A 17,483-nucleotide genomic window follows, 5' to 3' on the forward strand; every position below is an offset into this window, starting at 1 on the left:
AACACATGAGATTTCCTCATATGGATATGCGTGCTTTTCTAAGTGACGCGTCTGTAGAGGGCTGTGAGGCATCAAGAAGGGAAGAACCAGTGTGTTTCCCCAGACACGTCTCAGATGGGATCTAGTCAAAATGGGTTTTATTAAATTTAGTATCAAAGGAGAATAAACTCAGTTAAATTAAAATGGTTTTCCTTGTATTTCATTTTGATTTCATATCATATCTTAATATAGAAAAGCAGCCCTGGCTGGTGTAGCTCAGTGGATTGAGCGCGGGCTGCGAACCAAAGTGTTGCAGGTTCGATTCCCAGTCAGGGTACATGCCTGGGTTGCAGGCCACAGCCCCCAGCAACTGCACATTGATGTCTCTCTCTCCCTCTTTCTCTCTCCCTTACCTCTCTAAAAAATAAATACATAAAATAAAATAAATATGGAAAAGCACCTTAGATGCCATCTAATAATGACTTTTTCTAGTTTAAGCCCCTAAATGTACAGAAGAGGAAACCAAGGCCCAGGAAGTAGGAGTGCCTTGCAGTTATTAGTGGGGAACTGGCCTTCTGGCCTCTGCGGTTCTGTTTCCACCACGCTGAATGCCTTACCTATCCAAAGCCCAGTAATTCCGTCTGATGCGGGTGCCTGAGCTACTGACTTTCTACAGGAAGTTCAGGTTTGCGTTTGTAGAGGCACCGCAGCAAACAGTGGTGATCAGGCACTGGGACTGGCAGAAGCTCTTCCAAGAAGCCAGGTCTGTCCTTGTCTGAGTTTTGGCTCCATGTGGGCCTGCTCTGACTTTCCCAATCTGTCCTTCACAGGCCAGTGCAGTAGTGACCTGTTCCAGTCCACACCCAATGTCATTGTCAAGACCGAACAAACGGGTAAGTGGTAGCAGACAAAGAGAGCCAACTCGGTAGGCAAATACCCTGGCGAGGACGAGTGGGAGGGAGCGTGAGGGAGTGTGGGAGCAGGACGGAGCCAGTCGTTTGGCAGGAAACCCAGGAACGCCTCTGCCCTGGCTGTCTCCCGTGGGCCGCTCTCCATGAGCTTCATCCCTTGCGCTAGGGACCAGTGACTGCCAGCTTTCTCTGATTTCTAGACTGGTGAGACTAATTCAGCCCACACTTCTCTGCTTCCCACCCCTGGTCGGGGTATCATCCAGGCTCCAGTCCAGGAGCTGGGAAAATGCAGAGTTTAAGTGGGCCTCCTGGTCACCACAAAGAGCCAGGGGTCTCGGCCGAGTTAGGAGAAGCAAGAGGAGAGAAGGGGAAGGGTCAATGTCTCTCCCCCTCCTCCCTTGGTAGGAGTGTTACACAAAAAAGAGGAAATGCAGACTTGCTGTTGTACATACTGGGGTTTCTGGGGGCTCCTGGAGGTTCTGTGGGAATGTTGCCCCAACTCCTGCCTTATGTGCACTGTTCGATGAAAGGCTACTCTGGACCCTGAGTAGGCTTTGCTGGGGACTTGTTGGAGACTTGCAGGGACAGTAACTGCTTGAGAAGTTGTGCCTGTGGCCTTGCACCAATCAGACCCCCTTGCATATTGACCTTTGGCCTATGGTCTCTCAGTCTAAGGAGAGCCGTGCAAGTCCCCCACAGTTCGTTGGCATGATGGGACTGTGCAGCTGCCACTGCTCCAGGGTTGCTCCCCAGGTCCTCATCAGTGAGACCGCAAGCCATTGGGGCCAACCCTGAGTTTGCCACAGGCCCGCCTGAGGGTTGCGTGCCAGTCACTAAGGACAGGATTTCACCTGGGAGTGATTCGTGAGTCATTCGAATCCCATTGGCCTCATATAATATTTGCTCTTAAGGGGGCTAGCCCACCATGATTAAGTTAAAAACAAAACAAAACAAAACAAAACACAATAGCTACTATGCATGCTACTTAGCTTTCTCTAGCCCTGCCTTTCCCCCACAGACCAGGGGCTGGCTTACCTGGAGGGTCTGTGCTTTATGGGCCTGACTGCCCTGGAGGCCGGTGAAGGACTCAGCAGACAGCTGGCTTGCCCCACCCCCACAGTGACCAGGAAGATAGTCCCACCGTGGCCAGGATGGTATGGAGAGGCCCCCAATAAGTTAATCATTCCTTCTTGACCATCCAGATATTCTTGTGTTGCCAGTTCCGAAAAGCTAAGCCGGGGAAGGGTGGAGAAGAAGGTCCACCCAGGGGAGGAGGGGAGAAGAGGCTCACAGAGGGGCCAACACCCCCAAACCTTTTGGTTCAGTTTGTTTTCAGAGACAACAACAGGTGTATGAGGTGACCCAACAAGGAGAGAGGGTGTAACCCCAAGAGATTGGGCTTGGGGTGCCCAAACACGTAGCTATTAGTTCAAACACCAGCTAAATCCCTGTGTCGTAAACAAGAGGACTTAGCCAGTGACTCAGGTTTTATACCTTTTTATGTTGTAAAAACAAAATGAAACTCGGCCAGTGGCTTAGCATCCGGCCCAGAAATTCAGAAGCCGGGCAGGAGGGGAGCAGAGGGCAGCCTTGATCGGTGAAGAGGAGAAATCAGGAAGTTCCTGCTGGGGACGGCTGAGAGCTCCCTGCCAGACCCTGCAGCTCTTGGCCGGCCGGGAGAGAGATTGCTTCTGTTGGAGGCCAGCCCAGGTGTGGGCGTTGTGTGGGAGTCAGGCTTCATCTGGGGTAGGTGGAGGGGAGTTTCCTTTGAATCTGGAATCTGAAGAGTCCATCAGAGTGAGACGTGCTTGTTGAGAGAGAAGGGGGGAGAGAGAGAGAGAGAGAGAGAGGGAGAAAGAGAGAGAGAGAGAGTGGTGCTTTTGCGGGATGAGGCAATGGAGCCCTATTCTTAAAAGTTGTTGGATTTGGGTGTTGAGAATTTTACGTTACCTCTCAAGCTAAGCAGAGAAGTCCTAGCGAGAGGGGGCTGTCATCCAGCTTGAGGGAGCTCTCTCTGGATTGCAGCAATGAAGGCAGAAACATTATTCATTCCCCCAGGAACATATTACTAGAAAAAGATGCGTATAATCATGAATTTGTCTCTAACAGTTTCTTTTTTCTACCGTAAACACAGTCTAGTCGTTATGTAGTAGAAGGCAAAACCACGCCAGGCTCCTGCACCCACCCGCTGCCGTGTGCGAACTGAGAAAACCCCCAGGAAACCCAAGCATGGGTCTAGAGTGGGGTCTCACTGTTGCCACCTCCCCCTGAATGCAGCAGGCGCAGAACACATGGATAGAGCTGCAACAAAGTCCATTTCCCCAGGACGCTGGGAGAAACATGGGCTAACATTGTTATAAAGTAACATGTGGCTGAAGCAGAATTGTATCCCTTCTCTCTGGGGACCGCCCCCTATATCCCGTGCCTCTCTGAGGAAGAGAGCGTTAGGAAAAGCAAACTCTCCCCCCAGGGATGATGAGTGCTGACCGCTCCCATTTTCTGTCCTTTGTAGACCCTTCCATCATGAACACCTGGAAAGAAGAAAACTATTTATATGACGCCAGCTATGGTAGCACAGTAGGTAACTAACTCCCCAGCACTTAATGCTTCCCTACATTCTGTCTTTGTTATTCTAATAGCCCCAAAGTTCCCTGCCAGGAGGGGGCTCTTAATGTCCTTTATCTTTTCTTGCTGCAGATTTGTTGGACAGCAAAACTTTCTGCCGGGCCCAGATCTCCATGACAACCACCAATCACCTTCCCGTAGGTAAGTTGCCCGGACTTCAGAGGTTAAGTGGGCCTCACGCAAGTGCTTCCCGAGCATTAATGAGAATTACTGACACCCTGCGTTTCCACTTTGCTGGAGTCTTTCTCATGAGACGGCTGGGAAAGGGCTGGGGTTGCGATTCATGAAAAGATCTGCGTGTGAGCCAATATTTGTACATTGAAAATTACCAGCAAGGGTGCCTCTAGGAAAAGTGCTTGTCTTCTGTGAAACCAGGTCACTCTCTTGTGATAACAAGAGCTCTGTTTTCAACAAAAACTCGCCCCTGGGAAATTATCTGATAAAGTTATTCATACCTGAGTGTATTTACGGGAAGAAGGCTATACATTGAATTTTTGATAAATGCTGGACTTTAGAGAAAGAACGTCTAACAGCAGCATTCAGAGGTCTGTGAGCCTGTGGCGGTGGGCTTCGGGGAGAAGGGTGGCGATCAGCAGTGTTCCAAACCCAGGAAGTCACACCACTTGGTCGGTTTTTGAAGTCCGACCCTGACAGCTCATTAGGACTCTTCAATCAGTCAGACAAGCTGTACTTTTTACATTCTGTTCTCATGAGTCATGTTTGGTTAAAAGTGGATTCACCTGGGGTCTATCCGTGACTCAGTCAAGGTTACCTAGAGTGAGATGGTCGGTCTGCGGGGTGGGGGTGGGGGGAGAGGGGTCTGGGGAGGGGGGAAGGGGTCTGGGAGAGGGGCTTCCAGATTATATTCCCCCTTCCTTTCACAGATAGGAACATCGGCGTGTGTTGTTTAGGAATGAGTGTGTCAGGGGGATGAATAGAAGGTTTCGTGTTGTCCCTTGATCTGGGTGTGAGCTAGTGGATCTGTCTGGGTCTTCGAAATGGAGCTTGGACTTGTCACAGTGAATTTGCTCTTTCCCTGGAGTTGAATTTGGGACTTCAGAACTGGGGTTTAAACAGCTGTCTGGAAAACAAAGCACTGAATCAAACAACAACCCCTTCTGTCCCTTCTCTCTCTCTCTCTCTCTTTTTGCTTTTGTTGAGTGTGTTTTTGAGAACTGAAAGAGTGAAAGCTTCTGGTTTGAGGTTTTGTTCGGGTCAAGTCCCTTGAATGAGACAGGGCTGGGAGCCAGTGTAAATGCTTCTGGAACTGAAGTGAGGATCCGAGGGCAAGTCGTTTCCCTACTCCCCCCTCCCCCCAGTGACCCACACTGCATGTCACCCTATGTATTTGCTGAAAGCAGGAAACAGACCCATCACTGGAAGGGCTCTGCCGTGAATTTGGCCCTTCCAGGAGAACGGAGCCAGGCGAGGTGAAATTTCCGTGGCAAGTGTTGCCACCCAGTCAGGAGAAGGGCTTCCGAGCTGAGGAAACCAGCCACCCACTCGCCTTCTGACTTCCTCTCACACTTCCTAAGGTGTCACCTCCCACATCCTTCCTGTTGGGTCTTTGGCTTATGGCAAAAGATTCCGGCTAAAAGTAAACTTGAACCAACCACTTCCTGAGCCTCCGGGGTTGTTAGGTCTTGAGGTGCCTGGGAGATCTAACAGCTTTCATCACAGCTCTGCTGGCCTCCCAGCCTGGCCGTCCTCTGCCCTCTCGGCCCGACCTCAGAATCTCAGGATGCAGAGGGGCTTCAGAGCCGGTTCCTGCTTTCCCAGTGGCATCAGCAGGAAACTCACAATGTTTTCTCCTAAGCCCACCTCCTTCAGTTTTGAAAAGTCCTTCTTCCAATGGCCTTTACACATCTGCTCTGCATCATCTCCCCTGATCCTTGGTTCCCCCGCCTGTCATTCCTGTCCCATGACTCTGACCCAGGCTGCAAAAGGAGATAATCAGTGCAGGTCCTCTACCGGAATTGTTACTCCAAGAATCAGCCGAGTGTTGGGGGTTGGCAAGCTCTGTGGAATGACAGCCCTCCAGTAGGATACTGACTTACAGCCCCGGAGGGTCGATTCCTTGCAATATAAGGTATCATCTGTGGGATGACACCAGACACCCCCGGCCCCCCTCTGTCATGTGTCTGAGTCTTTACCTTTCAAGCTCCCATTACACTGAACGCAGTTAAATATCTTTCTACGTCTTACTGCAAGTTACGAGCTGACTGGGGGCGGGGCCTGAGGTAAACTGATGCCCTCTGTGATAAACGCAGGTGGGGAAGCGGGCTTTGTTTGGAATCTTCTGCCATCTGCCCATTCCAGAAGATGGCCGCCCGTGTTCCTGATCTGCCCGATAGTCCCCGAGCCAGCCGATCCCGCCAACTCAGGCCTGATGTGTTTATTCACTGACTTGCCGAGCCTCCAGCTAGGGCGGCACGGTCTATTATAACCCTGAAATTTGTATATCCCGTAAAGAAATGGCTCACAGCTGAATCATATGCAAATGCTTCTAATCTGCACTTCTTGCGAAGCAGCTTAGCTGAAGTCATGATCTGGCACTTGCATCACAGACCTGTGGCTTCGTGCGGCCCCTGCCGTGCCCGGACCTCGGCCTCGGGTGCCTGGGTGCCTGCGTGCCTGGGAGCCCGGGAGCCCGGGAGCCCAGCGAGAGGAAGCCAGGCCAGACCACTTCCCCGGAGGAGCGAGCCATTCGTTTATAAGCATGAATCACCTAACCACAGGGCTGCCTTCAAAGGCTCTGACTTTTATTTGGGGGCGAGGGGAAGACACCATGGGGGAGGCCACCCGAGGAAAGGGAGGTTTGAGAACACCTGAGCGCTAAGGCAGGTCGGCGATTCCACAGCTCGCCCCCATACCCTGGGGCCGGGACGCGGAGGCTGGAGGACATCAGAGTTTCCCTTTGCCTTTGGCTGCCTATTCCTTCACGTGATGATGGAAACATTTTTATCTGGGGATTTTTTTTTTTTTTTGTATTTGGTCTTTCCCAAATGGGATGGAGGTGTAGCCTAGGAACATGGCTGACATCTCAAAGGGAAAATTCTCTCAAGGCCTCTTTGGGGGGGTTTAATCTGGTGCCCATGGACTCCTAAGTGAGCCACAAACCCTGGAATTGTGTACAGGTGTTCATGAGTGTAGTATATGTGCCTTTTTCTGGAGAGAGGGTCTAAGGTCTCCGTCTTATTCACACAGTTACCTTAATCCCAAAGTCATTGATTCTGCATCAGTTTGGATCCCATACACAGTGATTGGGGCCAATGAACTGGGAGACACTTTTTTTTTTTCCTGAATTCAACCTTGGCTTTGAAATAATGGCCCTGCATCCCTCCTGGCTGCCATTTGAAGATGAGCTTTGCTTGTGGCCTGCTGGGTAAATGCCACCCTTTGTCTGAAGAACAACGTGGCCCTGTCAGAGTGATGTATCACTTGGAAACCAGGGACAGTGCCAAACCTGTCGCAATATTGTCACATCCTGATAGGATGTTGCAACCTCACCCTGAAACCTACAGGGAGGGAGAATGAAGTCTCCTTGCATTTCTTGTGAATTTGTCCTTCTAGATTTCAGAGAAGTCCGAGTCAGGTGCAGGCCTCTTGTTGACAAAGACAGTGGAAAACTTCTTAACCAGGATAAGAGTTTTGGTTTTGTTTTTTCCTAGCGAGATCTTATTAAATCCCTCTCCGGCATCTGGCTGCAGCTTTCACAGAAACTGCAGGTGGTCTGATAGGTGTATGTGCCCACAAACACTGGGGAATACCGAATCATCATCACATTGGAACTACTTTCCCCACCAACGAGAGCATCATGGAACTGAACCTGATTCTTGGCAGGGAAGACTTGCATAAAAGCTGTTCCGTGCCACCAACTTAAGAAATGGCACAGAACAGTGGTTAAGGGTAAAGCCTCCGACTTCAAACTGACCGTGGTCACATCTTGGCTCTACTCGCAGGCTGTGTGACTTGAGACAAGTCATTGGACCTCTCTGTGCCTCGGCTCCTCCATAGCTGTAAACGTCGGATCATAGCAGTACCCACCTCATAGGGCTATGGTGTGAATTACATGCAGTGATTCCCGTAAAGTGCCTGGGCCCGTGCCTAGTACACAGCGCTCGATCAACAGGAGCTGTTCTTCTTGACCATGTAAATTAGGAGCTGAGGGTTATTCATACTTTTTAGAATAATGGACCACTCTTGGCAATTGAATGAATGCTATGGAGCTCCTCCCCTTGCATATATTTTCAGTCAATGTGAAATGCCCTTGAAGGCCACGTCCAGGTTAGAGAAGCCCAGCATAGGAAGCCGTAAAGCGACACACCAGAGGAGATGCATTTTACTGGCCCAGTTTCTTAACAAAACGGGCTTGGGTTCAGGAACTGCTCTGTATTAAAATTGGTAGATTTTTGATTGCGTGATTTTTTCGTTGTTGTTTGGATCTGCCTCGGTTCTCCTGATGCCCAAAGGGCCTGCCCACAGGCACGCACTGACACACACACACTGCTAGATCATTCAGTTTCCTTTTCAAGAAGTTTGAGTTCACAGATCCGCTTCTGTCATCGCCTCTTTGGTGATAGTCACAAGGGTCACCATAACGAGTCATTTGTTAAACTAATCTGTGTTTCCATAGTCCCTGTGGCCCTCTGTACTGGGCACTGGCTGGTCAATGGCCTCTTTGTCAGGCTGATTAAAATGTACGTTTGCATGCCAGAAAAAGGCACTCCTTTGGCTGCAAAGCCATCTTTCTTTGTTATAGATGTTTACATTTTTGTATTATGAAAAATAAACCCTTTCAGTGACCTAAATCCTTCAATGGCTTTCCACGTCTCTTAGAATAAAAGCTAAAATCCTAAAATCCCACAAAGCCTCCGTGGTCTGAACCTCAGCTCCAGCCCTTTCCCCCTGCTCATGGGCACACTGGCTTCCTCCTGCTCTGTGGACACATCAAACACACACTGACCTCAGGGCCTTTGCACTTACTATTTTCATTCTTGGGACACTCTTGCACAAGCTCGCTGCGTGGCTATCTCCCTCACACCCTTCTGGTCTCCTTCTCATAGAGATCCTCTGTAGCTAGCACCTTATGTTACACTGCAAATCAGTCCCATCTCCATACTTCTTTCCCTGCAATATTTTTCTCCATAGCACTCTCTGTTTTGTATTGGTAATGACACATCCTGGAAATGTGCCAGTCCTGTAGTAGGTGCTCCATAAGTATTGGTTCAAAGAGTGGATGAAGAATGAAAATGATAATGGAGGGATATAGGTAAATTAAAGAGCTCTCACTTTTCTCTTTAGCAGAGTCACCCGACGTGAAGAAGGAGCAGGACCACCCCGCCAAGTCCCACACCAAGAAGCACAGTAAGTTGGCTGCTTTCAAATGGCACGTAGCCCATCCCTTCCAGCTGGGTGTCACCTGAGGCCACTGGTGTTTAGACAGATACTGCTTCTGCCTGCTGCCTCCACTTCTTTACCTCAGAGTGGGGTGCGGGGGTGGGGGGTGGTGAGAAAAAAGAGGCAATGCTTGCTGGCAGAGAACCCTTCTGCGGTTATTTCTCAAAGTGGAGCCCCAAAGAGTATCTCCCCCCTCATTCTGTCCATTTGTTCTAAAACGGAGATGCCCAGTGAATAAGCACTTCTTGTAGGCATGGGGTTCATGGTTACCCCTTCTCCAGAAAAGAGGGTGGAACAAGGAGAAAGATAGGAAGACACTGCTGAGCTGTATTATTATTGTTCCTTTGCTGAGTGTGGGCTTCCTACTTCTGTGGAATTATTGTTCCAAGAAATGACTGTTCATTCTTCAGATTCAACCGTGCTCCTTGGGAGTTGTATTTCCCCCAATAGTAAAGCCTTATGAAAGTTGGAAAGTAAGACACGTCAGAGACAGGGTGTGTATCATCCGGACACTGCAGGGAACTGGACGTCCTTCTTGCAGAGTGAACGGAGCCCCTCAACCTGGGGGGCCAGCGTCAGTCTGTGTCACAGGTCTTGTGGGGGTGAGGCTGATTTTGGCGACCAATCTTATTACAGTTACCTCTTCATTTCCAAATTGGCCCCCTCAACCCCAGCAAGACCACGCCCCTATCTGTCCTAGGAGTTAAACTACTAGAACCCAATCCACGTGCTTGTGGCGGAAGCACAGTGGCCGGGTGGCAGCGATGTAGTTGGTGGACATACTCACCAAGGAAAAGCGGTGAAGAGAGTTGCCTTGTGGGGAAGCTGCAGGTTGAAATGAATGCTGGACAATCTGTCAGCAATACTTAGAAGGCACCCCAAGTACAGGACTCCTAAGATCTTGTGTTTCCTCTTGGCTGTGCCACTAGTTAACTATACAACCTTGGTCAAAGTCACTGCCATTCTCAGGGTCCCAGTTTCCTGACGGGGAGACTAAAAAAGAAAATGTGCTAGTTCATTCTCAAATGCCTTTTAAAAAAATGTACGATAGTTGGGAATCCGGTGATCCGGCTTCGCTGGTGGGGAGAGGGGTGACCGAGCCTCGCCCACCTGATGCAAGGTGTTCCGACGCTGCCCTCGCTCGGAGCCTCATTTGCTGTGACTTCGCTCAACGCCCTTTTCTGCCTCTCAGACCCGCGGGGGACTCACCTATGGGAATTCATCCGCGACATCCTCCTGAACCCAGACAGGAATCCAGGGTTGATCAAGTGGGAAGACAGGTCGGAGGGCATCTTCAGGTTCTTGAAGTCGGAGGCGGTGGCTCAGCTATGGGGGAAAAAGAAAAACAACAGCAGCATGACCTACGAAAAGCTCAGCCGAGCCATGAGGTGAGGAGTTCCCAGGCTCGGAACACGCAGAGGCCACACGGCCAGTTAGTGTGCGGGCAGGCCCAGTCCGACCAGCGGCCTGACACCGTGTCCTTTGTTACAGGTACTACTACAAAAGAGAAATTCTGGAACGCGTGGACGGGCGCAGACTGGTATATAAATTTGGGAAGAATGCACGCGGATGGAGAGAAAACGAGAACTGACGCCTGGAACCCGAACCACACCATCCCCCCATAACCTAACGAGCCTAGCTCCTGGACGTAAATAGTTCAAAGACGGTTTTCTCTGATATTTATGTTCCAGGAAGGGGAGAAAGGAAAGTCTACTTCTTACGGGAGAAGGAACACTACAGTTGATACAATTATTTTGTTACTTTGAAGTATATCCTGTGTGGGGAACAAACGTACACAGTTTTCTGTGAACCATGACGCTGTCTGTGGTTGTGATTTGTTTTTGCCTTTATTGTGAAGTCCTTCCCACTGCAAGAAGAATGGGGTTTGTGGCCTGTGCTTCTTGCTAAACGAAAAGAAAAAAAAATGTCAGAGGGCATTAAATATTTTATATACAAATGGTTTAGGGAAAGATCAAGTGTCCTTCGCTCGCCCGTAAGCATCCACCCGGCCTCATCAAGAGAGGCGGGCGTGGTTGCGGGGATGAACTCCAGGGTCTCAGATGGACAAGAGGAACCAGAGGATGCTGGGAAGCTTAACCGGCCCCTCAGGAGCCACTGAGTGGAGAACGAGGACTCCCCAGATCCAGGGGGACTGTAATCACTGCATAATCACGTGACTTGCAATGTTCGAATCAGCGAGAGGAGTAATGTGGGGGCTTTATACTCATTCAGGAATGATTTCCCTGATGCCAAGGCTCTCCTCCCTCCTCCCTCTTGGATGATTGGTGAACAGCTTCAATGACCGCCTCTGCTAACTTCCAGATATTTAAGAAAGGGGCCAGTCTTGCTTATTTTTATGACAATTGCCTAAAAATAAATGGGAAAAAGGAGGTGGCAATGAGTTTGCTCTTGTATTCCTATCGTCTGTGGTTTCTCAGTTGGCACAACTGACACTTTAGGTTGAATGATTCTTCATTGTACGTTGTTCGGCTGTCCTGTGCATTGTAAGGTGTTTAGCAGTCTCTGTGACCTCTATTCGCTAGAAGTCATAGAAGTTGTGACCACCGAAAATGTCTTCAGACATTTCCAAGTGTGCTTTGAGCGGGGAGCAAAATTGCCTTTGATTGAGTACCACTGATTTAGCCAGTCAAGATGGAGTTGGTGATTTATTCTCAGAACAGTAAAATATGGAAAATCCTTTAATTCCGAGGAAGAAGCAAAAGCAAGACTTCAAAGTCATCCTATTTTTAATTCTTAAAATATTAGGGACAATGGGTTTAAGTATCTAGAGGAACTTCTTTTCAGGACTCCGGATGAGAGCCAACGTCAGATACACGGAACAAGGTAATGCAGCCAGAACTAAAAGAAGACATTTTCACTAGAATTACAAAGCAGAGCAAAAATTTTATTGTAGAGATGCTAAGGGAAAAATGGGTGTGTGTGTATTTCTGTGTGTGAGTGTGTTTGAGAGAGATGAGAGAGATGAGAGAGAGAGAGAGAGAGGGAGAGAAAATTCCTGGGAAAATCTTCTTTGCAGGTGTTAATTTTTATAGTCTTTCCTCTTTTGGATCATCATTTTCCTGTCTCATAAGTATCCTTTTCAAAGCGAATGGTGTATTATTTAAACTTGCAGCTAGAGGAATGTTAAAAAAAAGACATAGGAAAGAAAGGAAGCATGGAAAAAAAAAAACAGAAAACACCTAGGACCTATGGTCAGTAAGGAATTGGAGACTTCTTTAATGATGGGGTTGTTTGGGGTACCCGGAGACTTACCACTGGGTCCCATAATCTGGAAGAATTGTGAGCCTGTAGGCACTTTGCGAATGGATTTGAACATCCAAATCCCTTTTGCAGCTTTTCTTTTTGGCTCTCTGTGTACTTGGTGGCTTTCTCCTTCCTCCTGCCTCTCTTGGGCAATACTGTGGGGCTGAAGACACGTACCAATACCAGGGAGTGGCCTTCATCAACTAATGGATCACCTGCCACAGTGTCTTACCTAGCAGAGGCGAGCAATTCTTAGTCAAGGATTGTAAAGCGTTCGTAATGTACTCAGAAGGCTGGAAGTAAGAATTAACCCTGTGCCCTAATTACAAATGGCAACCATTCTGGATGGTGACCTTGGCATACCAGGGTACTGAGATGAATGACCTTCTGAAGGGACAGCCAAGGCCATTTTTAGTTCTGCCTGGCCTGGTCACCTCCACAAAGGCGTTACTTAGTGTTGTTAAGTAACAGTTACTGAGGGAACTGAGAGAAGTGACAGTCTGCAGCCCAGATCTGAGACATCCCTGCGCAAAAGACACACCTTCTTTCCCAAGGCAGGCTAAGAGCTAGGAGGCCTCCCCAGCATTTAACTATACTTCACACAGAACAAATTCAGTATCTGGATATTTTAACTGGAGTAAACACCTGAATGTTTGGGTGCCTGTGTATGTCTGAGTTGTGTGAAGACAGTAGGCTCAGCTGCTAATTCTCTCTTTGCTATTCCTTCCTTGGCTTTGCTTGTTCGTCATCTTAAGGTGGCTAGATTTTCTCTGAGTCTACACTTCCCCAAACCTGCAAGTTTCTCACATTCCCCGAAACTGACTCTTTCGGCCCCCTCTCCATAGAAGAGCAGTCTTTGCGAGGTGGTAAGTGAGTCTGGGGAGAACCGACTGATGCAGTTCTAATGATATTAGCAGACTGTGCTATTTCTTGAAAGTGACGGTTTCTTGGCACCCAGTTCCTACTCAAATAGGCCGGAGTATTAAGTTCTCAGCATATCTCTATTGTCTTGGCTTGAGTTGGATGCATTTTATGTACAGTTCGTGACTTGGAAAACTCAAGGTAATCAGGCCATGCCCACTTGGGGTGTGAACAGAGCACTTCTCACCGCCGTGTTGGAAGGGAGGGTGAAATCCCAGAGGCGAGCTGGCATCAGGTGAAGCAGCCCGTCCTTTGGGGGACACCCGGCTTCTCCCTGGGGAAGCCTCTCTGTGCTCCCAGGGTCGCGGCACACGGTCTCCTTGGACCTTCCCTGAGCTGAAGGCGTGGGCTCTTATTTGTAGTTTTCACGGGAACCTGAGGCAGGAGATGTGTTGCTAAGACTTTACCAGACTCAGGTCATCTGAGGGGCCTAGGTGTTTGACCTGATGAGACTTTAGCAAGGCCCTGACTCCCGGGGCCATACCTACAGTTTCTTGAACTTGCCTTCTGAGCCGGGCAGACCTCGGTTATGAGTTTTTCTTTGGACAACCTTGTCCTTTCTCCAAATTTTTGCCTTTCTAGACTGTAAGCTCTTTATGGGCAGGCACTAGATTTTATCAATATTTGTGCTCTGCACCAAGCGTGGATAGGCGCTCAATAAATATTTGTTGAGTTAATAAATGAATGTTTTCTGGAGGACTCCTTGGATGCGGAGGTCATACCCAGAATTGGGATGTGAATCACTTCTTCATGGGAATAAGAGTACAACCTCTGTCCCTTCAAAGACGTGTTATCTGTCAGATGAACATTTTATGGTGAGACTCCTCACTTTGCCTTCCTGCCCGCGCTGAGGTGAAACCAGAACAGGCTGCCTGCTTCCACAAGTCGTGTGCTGGATGAGGATTCCGTCGCCTTGTTAGGAACTGTGAGATTTATCTGGTATAACAAACCAGGAATGAACCTTTGACATGTGTTAACCCATGAAGATTATGAATGTGTTCATATGATGTAAATTGTTATTTAAATGTAAAGCAGTTTTAAATTTTAGTATTTTGGGGGTTGGTTTATACATACATACATATATATATATATTTTTTTCTTTTTGAAAAATACGGAGGGATCTTTTCATAAGGTGAGCTATGCGCAGTAGATTTCAGTTTTGCAAGTGTTGTTTTTCAGGGGCACAGGGAAAGGTAAAATTAAGAGGGAAGGCAGTTATATTATTCTTCTGTAGTTGAAAAAGAAACGTTTGTTGAGTACCCACTATGTGTGCTGTAGGAAAGCATGTATGAAGAGTGTATCTGATTCCGTGGGGTGTGACATGTACTTCATGTGAACCTAATGGATGCACACGGGCGGTATTAAAGACAGAACAGCAGGACAGTCACATTGTCAGAGCTGAGCTGACCTCAGCGTTGGTTCTCAGAACTCCATTTCTGCAACATGAGGTAGGGCATTTACTAAAGACCCTTTGAAAGTATGCCTTATGGACCACTGACACATACACGCCTTCCCAAGGTTAGCTAAACTGAGGTGAATGTTCTCATAGCGAGCTTCATAATTCTTGCTTTTGTTCCCATCTGGTTTCTGAGTAGACAATTTCTTTGGAAACGGCCCTACTGCTGCTAATTTTAAAAATTAGAAATCATGTCCTTTAAACTATGTTAAGTTCAAATTGAGTATTTCTCTTTTATGAAAGAATAAGATTTTAAAAAATATATATTATTTTTGTTTGATGGGTCCCAGAAAACACTAATAAAAACCAGAGACTGTCTTGTAACTGTGTGTTGTGTGTTTCAACAAGCCATGCACAGCGGGGCTGAGAGGCAATGCTCTTATTAATCTGTAGCACCAAAACATGCAGTTCCTGCATTTAGTTACTCAATGTGCACTCACCGGGCATCTGCTCTGTTCCAGGCACTGTCCTAGGCCCTGAGTTATGGCAGAGAAGGAGAGAAAAACTCTGCTCTCATGAAGTTTATGTTGTATTGAACAGGAACAGACAAGAAACAGAACAGTAACAAATACAATGGAGCAAGCATGTCAGACATGTAGTCGAGAAATGAAAAGCATGGAAGAGATGTGTGTAGGGATGGACTGCAAGTTTAGGGAGGGGTAAGAAGGAAACATTCCAGTAAAGACCTGGAGGATGTAAGGGAAGGAGCCATGCAGGTAACTGGGGGAACGATTCCCTATTTGAGGGACCAGCAAGTGCAAAGGTCTTGAAGTGAGTGTGTTTCTAACATGTCCAAGGAAGGGTGTGCCAGAGGAGATGAAACAACCATAGGAAATAATGCAGAAGAGGCTTCGGCTGGCCAGATCTCATAGAACTTGGAGGTCATTGATGGAGGCTCTAGTTTTTCTTTTGATTGAGATGGGCAGCAAGGAGGTTTGGCCACAGAAGTGTGGCAAGCTCCAACTTCTGGTTTAAAAGAATCCCCCTGGTTGCTGTGTTGAGAATGAACTGCAAGAATGTATTGAATGCTGTGTACATTCTTAGCCAAGGATGAGCAAAGGGGGGTAGAAAAGATTGCTTTCACATGCAGGTTTCCAACACAATACTGTAAAATATATTCAAGGCAGTCAGCGGACTCTGCCAGTTCATGATATATTTCTCCCAGGCCCAGAAAATCCCAGTCATTCAGTCACTCATCTTCATAAATAATGAAAATGATAATAGCTAGCCCTGGCTGGCGTAGCTCAGTGGATTGAGCACGGGCTGTGAACCAAAGTGTCACGGGTTCGATTCCCAGTCAGGGTACATGCCTGGGTTGCAGGCCATGACCCCCAGCAACCACACATTGATGTTTCTCTCTCTCTCTTTCTCCCTCCCTTTCCTCTCTAAAAATAAATAAAATTTTAAAAAAATGATAATAGCTAACCATTTTTGCAAGATCCTCATGGTCCCAGATACTGTGATATGGTCTTTACATACATTTAATCTTCATGGAAGCCTGTGATATATATGGATTACTCCCAACTTTCAAATGAGGGAAAATGAATGTGAGAAAAGGTTAAATGACTTACTCAAGGCTGCACAGCTAGTAATAAGTGGGAGAGGCGGCATTGTTCACCCAGATCTCTTTTTCCCAAAGTCCATATGCTTAACTCTCATTTGTCTGGATGCTAATATTACACACACATGCACATACACTGTCATGTTTAATACTGAGTCAAACAATGTATTTACAGAGTTATCTACTGTTAGGGTTTCCCAGAGCCTTTGTTGTGATGGTGTGCATGCTGAATCTATGAGATGGAAAAAGTGTCCCCAATTTTCCAAGCCTATTTGACAAAGGACCCTTTTCATCAAAGAAAGACACACTTTTAAAACAGTACCTTTTAAAATGCACATAGGGAAATGATCTTTAGAGATTACTTCTCTGAAGAAGCAGTATTTCCATACTGGGCCAAATTAGTATGCCGATAATATTCATGCACATCAAACTTGGCCAACTCTGTATATATTCCTTTTCTTTTTCCTCATTGAAGAACAATTCCCTCACTGATCTGGGCATTATTATTTGCACTGATGCATTCTCAGGAACCACCAAGAATTTGCAAAGTGACTCCTCTCGGGGAACTATGACCTCTCCTGAATTTTCACTCTTTAGAACTATCTGTCCAGAACTACGGGCACTAGCTACTATATGGCTATTTAAGCTTAATTTAGTTAAAATTGTATAAACAAAAATGTAGTTTCTTAATTGCTAAATCCACTTTCCAAGTACTGAATAGTCACCTATGGCTAGTGGTTCCTGTATGTGGCCAATGCGTATATAGAACATTTCCATAAGCAAAGAAAGTTCTATTAGACAGACTACTGTAGAATCTAGCCTGGGAGGATGGGGTGGGGTAGGGGGAAAGGGTAGTGAGCAAAAGTAACCAACAGTGAAATAGGATCTAGTTAGCCTTAGAAATCAAAGGTGACCCTGAATCGTAGAGAACAAAAAAGTAAAGGTCCAAAGCAAATATCTCTGTGTTTGCTGGAATGGTGACAGTATCTGCCAGTGCAAACAAGTTTGATGCTGTCGGTGGAGTCTTGGAGTGGGAGGATTTGATTACTCTTATCTTCAAACCCCACAAATACCCTACAGTCATTAACATGAATGTCTGTGCCAAGGATGCGGCTCTCAGGTTGAGAATACTGGCATGGGTTGGGCAGGGGGGAGGTCACTGAAATGGGAAGGAAGAGGAAAGATCCCCAAATAGGAATGGGTGGCATTACCCACTCTGTATAAATGGCATGAATACCATTTTATTTCTTCTTTTTAAGATCACCTTCCTGAATGAGTATTCTACCTGTAGGCTTCTTATTCCTTACAAGTCAATTCTCTTCCATTAACTGTCATAACCTGGCTTCTGTTCACATCAGTTCACTGA

General features: G+C 47.3%; 1 protein-coding gene and 1 long non-coding RNA gene across 3 annotated transcripts in view; both read left to right on the plus strand.

Annotated features, from left to right (window-relative positions):
• EHF (ETS homologous factor) overlaps positions 1–14,808 on the plus strand; it is a 42,467-nt gene extending 27,659 nt beyond the window's left edge. The window contains exons 4-9 of one of the 2 annotated variants that reach the window (XM_028517522.2): positions 810–872; positions 3,403–3,471; positions 3,588–3,656; positions 8,820–8,882; positions 10,108–10,303; positions 10,407–14,808. In XM_028517522.2, coding sequence (XP_028373323.1) covers positions 810–872; positions 3,403–3,471; positions 3,588–3,656; positions 8,820–8,882; positions 10,108–10,303; positions 10,407–10,506 — 560 coding nt within the window. In that variant the 3' untranslated portion in view covers positions 10,507–14,808. The remainder of the gene's footprint in view (positions 1–809; positions 873–3,402; positions 3,472–3,587; positions 3,657–8,819; positions 8,883–10,107; positions 10,304–10,406) is intronic. The other variant, XM_036029223.1, reaches the window with a different exon arrangement.
• LOC118501322 lies at positions 3,665–5,084 on the plus strand. Its single transcript, XR_004903956.1, has 2 exons — positions 3,665–4,313; positions 4,352–5,084. It is a non-coding gene; the product is annotated as an uncharacterized LOC118501322 (long non-coding RNA).
• Positions 14,809–17,483: the final 2,675 nt, after the last annotated feature.

This window comes from Phyllostomus discolor, chromosome 6 (genome assembly GCF_004126475.2).
Source record: "Phyllostomus discolor isolate MPI-MPIP mPhyDis1 chromosome 6, mPhyDis1.pri.v3, whole genome shotgun sequence".
Taxonomy (NCBI): domain Eukaryota; kingdom Metazoa; phylum Chordata; class Mammalia; order Chiroptera; family Phyllostomidae; genus Phyllostomus; species Phyllostomus discolor.